The sequence below is a fragment of the Dermacentor andersoni genome, chromosome 9, assembly GCF_023375885.2.
Source record: "Dermacentor andersoni chromosome 9, qqDerAnde1_hic_scaffold, whole genome shotgun sequence".
Lineage (NCBI taxonomy): Eukaryota > Metazoa > Arthropoda > Arachnida > Ixodida > Ixodidae > Dermacentor > Dermacentor andersoni.
The window spans coordinates 56,147,110-56,160,215 of NC_092822.1; the positions used below are offsets into that span (position 1 = coordinate 56,147,110).

A 13,106-nucleotide genomic window follows, 5' to 3' on the forward strand; every position below is an offset into this window, starting at 1 on the left:
GTACTTTATTTGTGCCAGCCCCACCACAAAAGTGGCGGGGCTGGCAACGGTAAGAAACAAAACGCAAAGCGAGCTTTCCCATGACTTTCTCTGTTTTTCATACATGGCAGAATTTTATGACAGCTCGCACCTGGACCTTAATAGCTTAAATTACTATCACCTACAATTAATTATCAAAGACGTGTCGCAGCCGATCCAAGCGCCCCCTATAACCACTGCGCCCTTCCTGCGTATCCCACACAAAGCTTGCTTATCCTCCACTCCTTCGTTATATCCGTCTGGACGATGAAATGTTCCAGAGCCTCCATGCCCCGCTTAATCAACTTTCGCGTTTCTCTGTTCCTTGACCTTTGCCGGCCCCTTTCACCCACGTCCGGCCGCGTTTAGCTTCGTAACTGACGCTATTATTACCCGCACGGCTGCAGTATGTGTCTGGAATTTGTGCCCGCTGTCTGGGGCTCTATTTTTCCCTAGCGCGTTAATTTTACGAATATAGAACCGGCCACGGAAAGGACGGACTACGCGCTTCAGTGGTCATGGGCACCTTTTAAGCTCGTCGCTGAGAATCGATACGCTGAGAATCGAGCAAATGCAGCTCGTCGGTGACGAAAAAGTCCGATGAATATTGAAAGACCTCGTCGCTTCATGGCGAACACAACTAAGATTGTTTTTCTTTTGTATTCGTTTCTTTTTACTCTCTAAAGGTGTTTCTCGCCTTTTAAATGCTGCATGCAGTCGTATTCGTTGTCATTTCGTCATTCTTTCGTCGAACTCGACAGTTCGTGCGGTTCTCATTTGCGATCGAAACGTTGCAAGCTTTCTTGGAAACGGCAGCGTTTGACGCAGCGGTGTTCTGTCGCTCAATGCGTGCTGCATAAATTTGTGCAAGCCTTAAAGAAAGCCCGCGCAAGAAAGCCCGCGAAAGGTGACGCGCGGCTACTCGCGCGACGCTTTTCGCGGGCTTTTGCGGGCTTGACTTTTGGACCACTTAGAACGAAATTTGTCGAAGAAACTTAAAGTCTAATACTTCTGGCTATCTGAATTTTAATTTAAGATCTGAATTAAAATTGCCTAAAATCGGAAGATTAAAAGAAAGAACAGAAGCTCGAAGTTCACGGGCTTGCAACCTTCTTGCCAAAAAACAGATATCGTTTCATCAAACAGCATGTACTAGAGCATCCAAGGCGGCAAATTTTGATTTATGAACTTACAGATTACGTTAAGTTGTCGCGATGGTTACGAGAGATTTGTAAAAGTCCCGCTCACAAATTAGTGGTTGCTTTGAAAGCGGTGTGCACTGCATTGATTTCGTCCGCTTTAGATTTATTATTAGGCGCCACTTACAGGAGGCTGCAGTACAGAACACTGCTAGCATTTGAAAACGGGTAGTCGGGGTCAGTTATATGTGCGCAACATTTAGGCAAACTACAGTAACACGTTTAGAGTATTCCTATACAAGCGAGCTCCAAGATAAGTTAGGCATATAAGAAAACGCTGTTCTAGTCAGAGACATAGATAATCCGCAAGTAACGAATTATCTAATGCTTGTTTCAGGTTTCTAGCTAGAAAACCAAATAATCAATTACATTCAAGAGATACATTTGGGAAACAACGATCCTGTGTAGTTAAGATCATTACGTACGTGCGTACGTAATTCAAGAGTAATTAGTATTTAGTGTCATAAACCAAAAAATTTTGAAGGCGGCTCAACCTCCAGTTGAAGTCTTTCCGAGTGATGGTACGGCGGCGCAAGCTGGCGGGATCCGCATAGCTTCGTCACAAATTCGTGTGCCAGCAAGCAATCATGACACCCGTAAGCACGGTAAAGATGGTGTAGCGCTGTCACGCGTACGAATTATCTTGCAGTACAGCAGTAGAACCCAGCACCCAAGGTCAGGAAAGTCCGGTAGGGTTTGCAAGGAAAGCTCCAATTTAATTTACTTGTTTTTCGTTTAGAAGAACGTGCGAAGGAGCCAGGCCAGCTCATCGTATTTACAGTAGTTGTGCATTGTTCGTAAGTTTCGGGTGGAAAGTAGCGCATAACTGTTCGATTCTATTTTAGCATTTGCACGGTTACTTTAGTGGGGCAGTAATTGGTCACTGCAATAAATTACATTTTTTAAATACGCACATGCAATGTATAGCGAAGGCAAATAGGATACAGACAAATGGATCTCTCATTTTTCTTCCTCGCTACAAATTGCATGTGCATGTGTTCGCACCCTTCAGACTGTATTAAGATGCACCAACTCGTCCAGCAACGAGTTATGCTAACTGTAATAAGTTCGTTTTTTTCTGCACCATGTAGAAGTCTCTTTCATGGGCACTGATTTTCAGCAGCTGATGCTTAATGTGCAACTCAGCCGGGGTCCAGTTGACCTGAGGGAATATTCTGTAAATGTCCACTCATATAGTGGAAATGCCCATTTTGTCTCCTGCTGAAGTTCTGATTGGCTCTGTTGGGGTGCGCTTGAGAAGAAGACAGGCACTCCAGCCAATCAGCACTTCAGTAGCAGACGAAATGGACAGCTCCACTAGGTGGACACTTACAGAGTAACCCCTTGTCCAGAAGTAGACGTGCTCAACTATTCCATTGTTGCTGCAACACAAGCTGACTTATCGCTCCCATTAGCTCCTCCAGTAAGCCATTCTCGCTCCAGTCACGAGCCATGGGTAGGCCTCCGTGTTTTCGGAGTTTATTTTTCTTGAAATTCGGAGGGTGTTTTTCGGAGCTTATTCCTTGGCGGAAATTCGGCGGTTATCGGAGTTTATTTCTTGTAAATCCCCAATTATCCGAAATTCGGAGTTTAATTTTGCATTATTCTCAATATTCCAAAGTCTTAGATGAAATGATATCTGAACACGAAAGCATCAGAACACACAAAGCGTATTTTAGTTGTCTGGAAGGTTTGAACGCACAGACACATATACAAACAAGCGCAAATATTTGAATACAATACACCCACGTTTGTGCGTATTACAACCTTAAAGCTTGTTGCAATAGACGCAAGCACACTTTAAGAGGTTGCTGTCCTTGATGGAAGCAATTCTCAAGGCGCCCTTGCCATTGGCGATGCTGTCACACGACAAAACTTGCACACAATGATTGCTTCAGATGACGATGACTCTTCAATATCAATAAACTCCTTTACGCAGTCGCTGGAGAGCTTTCGTTTCCTTCCCATTTTGCTTGCCTAAAATTTCTGTTCACGCGCTACAGAAATACGTCACGTGAGCGTGCCATGCTTTCCACCAGCAGGCTTTCCGCGCTCGAGTGCCGCCAGGGGGCCGTATATCAACATGTAGCCTGGCTAATATCTGTGGACAGGAAGGCAACAATTTAGGTTTGAAATTTAGTGTTAGAAAATCAGGTGTTATGGTATTCAATGAAAACAGTGAACAGACAGTGGAGATACAGGGCCAAGAAATACCTCGGGTAACAGAATATAAATACCTTGGTATATGGATAAACGAAGGCAATGTATATATGGAAACACAGGAAAAAAACCATAACAGTCAAGGGGAAGAGAAATGCAGCCATAATGAAGCACAGAGCGCTATGGGGATACAATAGGTACGAGGTCCTCCGAGGTATGTGGAAAGGTGTAATGGTTCCAGGGCTTACTTTTGGAAATGCGGTTGTTTGCTTTAAATCAGGGGTACAATCAGGACTCGACGGGAACTAAAGGTCAGTGGGTCGCCTCGCATTGGGCGCTCACGGGAAGACTACAAATGAAGCTGTGCAGGGGGATATGGGCTGGACTAGTTTTGAAGTGAGGGAAGCTCGCAGTAAAATTGAGTATGAACAACGGCTGAGGAATATGGAAGAAAGTGAATGGGCTGGGAGAGTGTTCAGGTATCTGTACAGGCAAAACATTGATTCACAGTGGAGGAAAAGAACTAGGAAGCTTACCAGCAAGTATGCGGCCTGTGGGGTGGGCAACACAGCAACAAGGAAGGTCAAGCGGAAAGTCAGAGAGGCTGAATTAATCTCATGGGTGGCGGCAATGGAAAAGAAACCTGCCATGAGTAACTACTTAAGAGGAAAAAACGAAATCAGGAAAGAAACCATTTATGATAACTCAAAGGGAAGCTCATTACTTTTCGAAGCGAGATGGGGATGCCTTAGAACACGCACCTATAAAGCGAGATATAAGAAGGAAGGAGAAGCATGTGCTTGCTGCGGTAAAGCTAGGGAAACGACGGAGCATGTTTTATTAGAATGTGAAGACGTCTACCCAGCGGTCGATTTAGGCACCACTGGCCTCCTTGAAGCCCTTGGGTTCAGCGGGAGCAGTGGTAAAGCAAACAGGTCCGCAATAGACATTAGTAAGAGGCGATTGGAGGATTGGTGGAAGAAAAGTAGGGAAACGACAAAAGACGGAGACGTACAAAAGCACAATTCGCAATAGGGGATCAGAAAGTTTGGACGCGGTAGTTCATAGTGTTCTTTTTTTTCTCTCTTTTTTCATTGGTTAACCTAGGTAGGATATTAGGCAGCATAGTAGCAAGAGCTTGGTTGCGCAACCCACCGCCCCGTTCCAAAAGGGACGCTCATAACATCCATCCATCCATCCATCCGCCTCGCGCGCCCTGGTGGCGACAAGCCCTTTGGTAAATGTACAATGGGTGCGGTCAACCAGATACTGTTGACGTGACGTAAATTTTATATCGGCCAAACCGGCCGGTCTATCAATGACCGCTTAGAACAAACCCTTTAACGAAAGGCTTTCGATAAGGAACGGAACAGGGTCATATTGGCCGTTAAAATGGGAGTTTATCGGATAAATCCGAATTGTCAAAAATTTTACCGGCGAGTGTCTATCGGATGTTTTTTTGGATTTATCCGAAAAACAAGGAGCCCTATCATGGGAAACGCTAACGGCATCTTTTCTACCTGCGGTCGTCTCCTTGACTTCGTGTGGCGGCTCGGGGGGGGGGGGGGGGGGGGTGCTCCCCACTGTTGGCCGCCTGGAGCGGTGGGGAACGGTCCACTCTGAAGCGTTTCCCAACTTCCCCATTTCAGGAGACGAATCAGCATGGCCTGAGGCAATGTGTCGTCACTCGCGCCTTCTGGAGTGACGTGCATCTCAGGTTTCGTGGCCTCAGAACAAATCGCTTGATTTCTTTTGGACATTGCTCGCGGGGCCGCTTCACGCGGCTTCTTATTACCTGTGCATGCCTTCTGCCCACAGCACCACCGCTGCGAGGAGGCTGCTGCAGGCCGTTGTCTCCGCGCTCTTTTCCATCCTAGAGTGTGTCCCAATTCTGGCCAGCATCAGAGACAGTCTACGTAGACAGCTAGTAAAACAGTTTCGAGCGTAGGTAATAAATATAACGCGTCGAGAACCACCTGGAAGACGTCACTGTGACGTGACGCCACGCAGCGTGAAGAAAAAGGCAAGAAATGCACATATTATCTCTGCATTTTAACTCTTTGTGCGTGCGAACTAATGCAAAAGAAACAACGTACTTGTATACATTAAGCGCATAGGAAAGTGTGACTGCGTTTTCGTCCGCGCAGACGACCTTCCTGTCGAGTTACCAAGCGTCCTGCTCAGCCGCCATCTTGTTTGGACAACAACGTAGCCGGCATCGTTTCTGGCTTCGAAGCTCTCTCTTCGTGAAGCTGTATTCTTCAACAGCTTTGTCAGAACTGGAACGAGAATTAAAATGGTCGCTGTCTGTCCGCTTAGCAGCCTGGCAAGTACAGCCCTGAAGTGGCTGCTTTCGAGCTCCTTTCTGTTTTCTGAGATGGGCTCTTGTTCCTAAATGCGAAGAGGAATTCCTTCGCCATGGTCCCGTTCCTTTGTCCCGGTTCCTTACGGATGCGTGAGCTTATTTTTCAGCCTGCCTGGTTTTGACAGGCGAATGCACTGGTTTTGTTGGCAGCAATGCCATGTATAGTATACTGGGGATTCATTTCTGAGTTTCATATCATTTTTAAAAATCGCTTGTTGCCGATAGCATACTCTAGTCCTTGCGCTGGACTTTTCAGAGAGGAGGACATTACTTGCACGAAAAATGCAAACACATCTTCAAATGAAATTACCAAAAGTTTGCTAATTAACTTCTGAATGAATTACGTTACGGCGTGCACATATTGTAATTTACGAATTTTAGCCGGTGAGTTTGTCGGCGTAGCCACTTAGAATGATTTTTCAGACACCGGTTTGGAGATGTGCACCATCAGACTCACCCTCAGCAATAGACTGTTGTTCCACTTACGCTTTTAACAAAACGCTCGTTTATGCAGTGAAGCACAAAAGTAACTGGAACGCCCTTGTATTCCGTCGCAACCCACTTTGGGAAATAATATCTCGAAACTGCATGGTGTCATCCTGGAAATTAACTTCGATTAACTTCAAGAAATGCTTTCATGACATGTGCACTCCCGCGGCTGTATCCACTCAGGTGCATAAGTTGAAGTTGCCACCTCTGTAATGCCGACAGTTTTACAGACTGCGTAATCAAGCACTAATGCGCGAAGAAAACCTGTTCATATGATGTCCGCTCGTCGGTATCTCTAACTGAAGCACGTGCACGTTTTATTGAAATAGCGCATGATGCTCGAAGATTTCCTAATTTGCTTTGATTTCTAATTTGGGCTACTTCAGTAATTAACAGCGCCACCTATGCAACAACAGGTGGCATATGTCGTGCATGGCGCAACAATTTTTGTCTCGATGACGGCGGCTGTGATCTCTGCTTTGGTGCCCCTGCGAGCGTGGCATTTGCTAAATTGTGGCCAACATCTAACGCCAACAAGACGCTGCGTGCTGACATATATATGAACCCCAAGACGAACTACAGAGACAAAGTATGCGAGCCAGAACGTGCAATATATATCTCCCTTTCCTACGCCTTAGTCTTGTTGGAATTCAAACACCCCTCAGATGAAGGTTCGTGCACAAAATGAAGTATACCGGGGCCAAAGTAGTGATACACATAAAGTGAGTCGGTCTTTCATCATGCCCTCCGTTCGCATTTCATTTCGGACCCATGACACAGATCCCGAAGGTAAGGCGAAGAGAATGTGGGAGCCCGAGCTCATTGCCGCGTGCTTATGTCGTGCAGTGCCCGCATGCAGTGACGCACTGTTTATCCAACCATTTCTTAGGCGCAGCGGTGCGCGCGCACTTTTCGCCAGTCCATTATATTCAAATTATTTCTCTTCTCTACGCCACGCCCGAGGGGAAAAGGGGAATGACACGGTGCCACAAAAAACCACGCCCGTTCAGCCGGAAATACAGGACACACCACGTCTCGACTGGAGCGGGCTTTGCTATTTCCTCGCGATAAGTCCTCCTTTTGTATGCGCCTCGACGGAGCGAAATCCGTCAGCGCTCGCGGCCTGCAGCCCCTTCTGTTTCTTTCTTGCCTGGTCCGCCTTTGCCTGTTCGTCTTCCTGCACCGAACAAAAACCGAGGCGGCCGACGAAGAAAGACCCCGAAGAGAGCACAGCAGCCAGGACTGCGACTTGCCGCTCAGCGCTGCTTGGGGCGCGCTCCGACGGCAAAGCGGCAGGAGAAAACAAAAACAAAACGCAAAGTATCGAGCCGCAGCCGCTGCGCCTGGCGACGTCACCAACGCTTTACCGTGACGTCGCCGGGGGCGCTCCGCGCAACGTCACGGCTAATGGCGCTCGCTCTTTTAGGAAAGTGTACTCATGGCGTCCGGTGTAGCGTGTTTAGCGGCGGCTTTTATTTAGGAGTACGGATTCGTTTTTCGGTGTAATTCGACGCGGCGTCCCCGTGCTGTCGACATGCCGCTGTTCGGCAAAAAGGATTCGCAACGAAAGAAGGACAAAGACAGTGTCAGTGTCGAGGATAAATATGAGTTCAAGGATCTGCTCGGAACGTGAGTGTCTCGCTCTTCTCTCTCGGCTTTTTTCCCGTCGCTCCGGTCGGCGCTTGCTTGCCTCTCTCGCTGTGTGCTTTATTTCTCGGCGCATCTTAATTTTCGCTGCCTTACGCGCAATGTGCTGATGCCCGCGTGTCCTCTCTCCCTGCACCCTGTGCGGCCAGCGGAAAAGGAGGCGAAATATATCGCGCACAGGAAACTTTCGTTTTCACCGGATCCTGCACACACGCGCGGAGCGACGTTTCCCCCCCTCTGATGCGTCTCCTCTAGCTGCTTGGCCGACCCGCGCTGCGGTTCGAAAGCCGCGTTTTCGAGAGCCTCGCGAAATTGGTGAACTCAAGGGACGGGGTCGTTTTTCGCGAAAAAAACCCCGTGTCCTTGCGTCCTGCCACCGCAGGGCGGACCGTGGCAGCTTTTGTACGAGTCGATTTCGTCCGTACGGGCGCTCTCTTTTGAATCCTTCGGAAGCGCACGGGTGCGCGCATCGACGCGTCTATGCGGGTACGGCAGTCTCCGTGCTGCAGCCGTGTGGTTTCATCGTCGGTGCGCGCGCTTACTGGATGCGCTGCTCTGTCAAATAAAATGTGGCCCGTGTGCTACTCGTTTTGTGCTCGTCATGCTCTCAATGCCCCACTCCTCGCAGATGAATTTAGGCGGGCGTTGGTTCTGAGACAAGCCCACCTATTTTGCAACCCGACGAAGTAGTGGCGCGCGTGGGATGGATGAGAAAGACGACTGGCTGCACGGAATTGCCGCTTCGGCGGCTTTGAAAAAGAAAGGAGCTGCGCGCGGATCTGCTAATCGGGTTTGCCCCGAGAGAGACAGAGACAGAGCGAGAGAGAAAAAATAAAGATGATAAAAGCAAAAACGGGAGGCGCGTCTACTGTTTTAATGCACCTACGGGAAAGCGTGCGGGCCGGTTTATGTAACATATTTCGCCGCTATCCGTGAGCGGTCCTTATCATATATGCTACTCGCATCCCGTCAGCGGCGCAGCGATCACGTCCAGTCCTGGGGTGCGGAGGCATGCCCCTAAATGCGCGAATCCAGAAAACGCGCTGTGACGCGCATAGCTAGCTGAGCGTGGCCGGTTGCACGAGAAATCTGTCGCGCTCATTGCGCGTATCATCACGATGACATGGGAAAGTCGTGACGTTTTATTTTCAGGCTACTCGATATTACATGCGCTCGGTTTTTCCTGTCGGAAAGGACTGCTCTGCCGGTTGTTTCCGTGTATCAGTTCCTAGAAGTAATATATAGATATATACGCACACACACACACGCGTAATGTTCAATTTCTTGTGGGATTTTCTGGCGTGGGCATTGCCAGAAGTTTAGTGTAACAAGAGTTGGCCTTGATCTTATCGTCGTAGCTTTTAACATTTGGGCAAATCATTACACCCGCGGCGGCGGCGCGCATCAGCCACACCAACCTGTTTTGTTTCCTTTGGCAGGTACAAACAAGAGACACTGAACGTGACCGAATGTGTTGTCATTTGCGTCGCTTTATTTGTGGATATGCGCTTCCCGTGTTGCGACCGACGCAATCAGAGCGTGGTGGCAGAAAATAGCAGGGGAGAGGACGTGCGGTCTTGACACCACCAGCCGGGGCGCGAGAAATCTTGGCAGGCCGCGTGTTGTGCCGGCACCCAAAACAACCCTCGCGCCGATGCTTTGTGACTGAGCTCACGGGCATGTTGGCCATGGCCCAGATATGTGCGACTGAAGATGAGATCTGGTGTTGGTGATCATACCTGTGAGGCGCGCCATGCTTCATTGCATACCTGTCACGGTGCTTGAGTTAATGTAGCCAAGTCCAACTCGATTCACATCATATGTGTTGCTACATATTATTTTCAAGTGTACAGTACTTCACTTTGATGCTGCCATACCCACGTACGCTCTGTTTCACTCATATCTGTAAAGTCTAATGTAGTTTGACTTCAATGAAAATTGAAATTGCACATGGCTACAGGGGCATATAGGCACCATGCAAAAAATACAGAACTTCAAATTTGTGCTTATGGAATGTGTTAATGGATGTGCTTACAGCAGCCTTCAGCCAAGATGTGTTAGCATTTGCACCTGTCCTTTTTGGACTAATAAAAAAAAAGGCAGTTCTCAGCTCATTGCATGCAGGGTTAAGGCTGTGTTTTGGAATGGGGGCATGCAGTTGTATTGTGTGTGATGCTTCTTGTAATTGCTTATAACATCTGTTTTACAGTGCTGAGAAATCTCCTTGAACACTGCAGTTTTATAGAATACACTGTGGTGTGGCATATCATTACGGTAGTGTAGAGTGTAGGCATGCTAAGAGTAGGAATTGCATGTCAGTACTGTGTTGATGGCCTTTGTACATTAGTGAGCTTAGTTACCTTTCAGTGTGGTTATGTACGGCTTGCAGTGGCAATTACAGTGTATTGTCTTTTCATTTCTACACAGAGTAGAGAAATTAAAGGGGTCCAAGCTAAAAGTGGGAGGCCCTTAATATGCAACAAGGGGTGCACAGCTTGCATATTCACAAAAACAATAAAAAAAGACACCCCATTTCTCATTTGCAGTATCTCTTTTATCATACTGCAATCGCTAATTAATACAATCCGCATGGTACTGAACAAGCTGCAAACACCAGCAGCTCGAAGTGCTCTGCAAATACTCTATGCACTAAATCCAATGTTTGCAAGCATCGTTTAAGTACCATGGCTCGACCAATAGTCCCCTTCCACACTGAAGTTAAAGGTACATCGATCTTTCAATGGAATGCCAGAGGTCTCAGGAGCTGTATAGAAGACTTTCATCAATTCGTTTTTACAAATCTCTTCCGCATACTGGTCATTTGCGAACCAAATACATGAACTCCACTCAGAGACTGTCTTGTTACGAATCTTTCGTCTTGTCCACATGCAGTGCATGCACCAAAGTAATCTTCTACATACGCACGGACTCTACATATGTCGCTAACGCGATAGAGCCTCATGACGACAACCAATATGTCTGCCTGCATGTCCAAAAGAAGGCTGCATCATTTACACTAATTGGAGCCTACATATCTCCAGCGGGTCACTTTGACAGCAACAGACTTAAGAAAATATTACTATTAGACCAATGGCCCTGGGTTATCACAGGTTACCTTAACATGCATCTTCAGCTATGCGGAAGCATTAAAATTGACTCCAGAGGCAACAGTCTTGCCTCCTTTGCTGCTGATCATGATATGTGCTATGGGAATGACGGTAGCCCTTCTTTATTGCAAGGCACGACCTATAGTAGCTGCTTGGACTGAACTTTGGTGTCACGGTGCTTTGACTCAAGCGTCCTATGGTTTATGGACATAGAGACACATGGAAACGACCATATTCTAACATACATAAAGTTTAGTGGAGTTGAGCAGTATGCCTCTACTGTCTTGCTTGCAGTTGATTGGTCAAGGCTTAAGAAGCATATGGATGCCGCATGATGAGAAAGCCTTTCACTCAGTATCGAAGATGCAGTCGCAGAAGAAATGAGAGCATTCCTTTGCTCGCTTACAAAGTCAGCAAGGTGAACAGACTCGGATATATAACTCGAGAGGCTGTGTGCGGCACGCCGACAGGCGGAGAGAAGATATTGGCGCTCAAAGTCTGTTTTGGATTTGAGGGCTTCACGAAGCATATAAAAGAAAGTCCAGCCTCGTATGGATAAATTGGAAGACAAGCGATGGAAACTTTCTGTCAGTTGCTTGATCCCCGAAGATCGCCCTCGCACATATGGAGAACGGTGAGGGGCCTTCACTCATGTCCGCGTCAAAGGAAGCCATTTGTTGCTCTGGCCTTAGCACTACCAACGCCGCTCGTAGCTTGATATGGCTGAAGAGTTCTGTGCAAGGGTTGCTGGGTCCATGGTCATCAATACTGACAAAGCACTGAATGACATCCCTTCCATGATAAGGGGTGCATAGCTTGCATATTCACAAAAACACTAAAAAAGACACCTCATTTCTCATTCGCAGTATCATTTTTAAAGGGACCTTGAAGAGGGACATTATGTTTAGCTGAATTAGTAAATCGTAATTCTGTGGGATCAAAATGGTGATCATTAGCATGAGAGGAGTGTTGGTAAGTCAGGAAAGATGTAAAAACAAGAGACTTGTGATGACGCCACTCTGAAGTTCTTGCTCCTGCTTGAAACGGCATCGTGGATTTTGACTGTGTCTGTGAGAGTCTGGATTATTTTTTATTGCTTACCATCTAAGGACTGTGTAGTGCTCTGAAAGAACCAGATGCTCTACCTTGCTAGTTCTCAGAGCCTTGCTGCACCTAATTGACCGAAATGTGACAAAATACTTTGAAATCCATGCCATCACACCAATGTACTGGCACTGAGGTACTGTCGCTGAACTCAAGTATGGAAAGTATGGCCTAAATTTTCTCCAGTAATACTCAAGCATTTTCCTGCCAAGTGATTGACGGTAGATCGTATGAAAGCATACTTTACCAGTGTATGTTGATTTAGTTATGCTTCACAGCGTTTCTTCTAAAGAAAAATTCACTGTGCTGTAAAAGAGATACATAATGTATGTCGTACATTTCAGCACAATATTCAGCACAACTTATTTAATATCAAACGGAACTGGGGGGAATAATGTTCACAATGTGCTAGGTAATTGTCTTATCATTGGTGCACAGTATATTCCAACACCATGCTTGTAGCTGATAGGGAAAGGGAAAAGTCCGTCCAGTGCACTTGGTTATGAGCCTTGTGAAGGATTCTTCAATAGGTCCTTCCTCAGTATGCGCCCTAAGCCACCAGTGGGAAGATTTAGTGGGGGATAACAGCATTAATTTGTGCAGTACTGTGCTGCATAGTGCTGCACACACAACAATGCCATCAAGTGAACCTTGTGTTCCAGTGCTTGAGCTTTATGGATCTTGTCTCCACTGCCCTAAAGTTTCATAAGAAGCACTTCCTATTTACTTACACCATGAACATGCTTGCCAGTTCCACTTATTATAAGTGATATAAATTACTCTGGGCTTGTTCTTTTCACTGCGTGTCTTGCAAATTTCTCCATCCTCTTATTGCTATTCTTTTGGGCATATTGGTTTAGCAGAATAGAAAGTAGGATTGGTTGGTATTGACCAAACATCACGTGTGAAAGATGTGATATAGAATACATATGACATGCTAGATAAGCATCTGTGTTTTATCTTAATTTTGATTTGTATCATTCACACTACAGCGCGTCATGTTCAGGCTTTTTGGCA

At 46.7% G+C, this 13,106-nt stretch overlaps 1 protein-coding gene across 1 annotated transcript in view; it reads left to right on the forward strand.

The window, feature by feature from the left end:
* The first annotated feature begins 7,645 nt into the window (after positions 1-7,645).
* Positions 7,646-13,106, forward strand: part of LOC126528061 (calcium/calmodulin-dependent protein kinase type 1-like) — a 75,659-nt gene continuing 70,198 nt past the window's right edge. Inside the window, exon 1 of the mRNA XM_050175919.2 lies at positions 7,646-7,860. Coding sequence (XP_050031876.1) covers positions 7,766-7,860 — 95 coding nt within the window. The 5' untranslated portion in view covers positions 7,646-7,765. The remainder of the gene's footprint in view (positions 7,861-13,106) is intronic.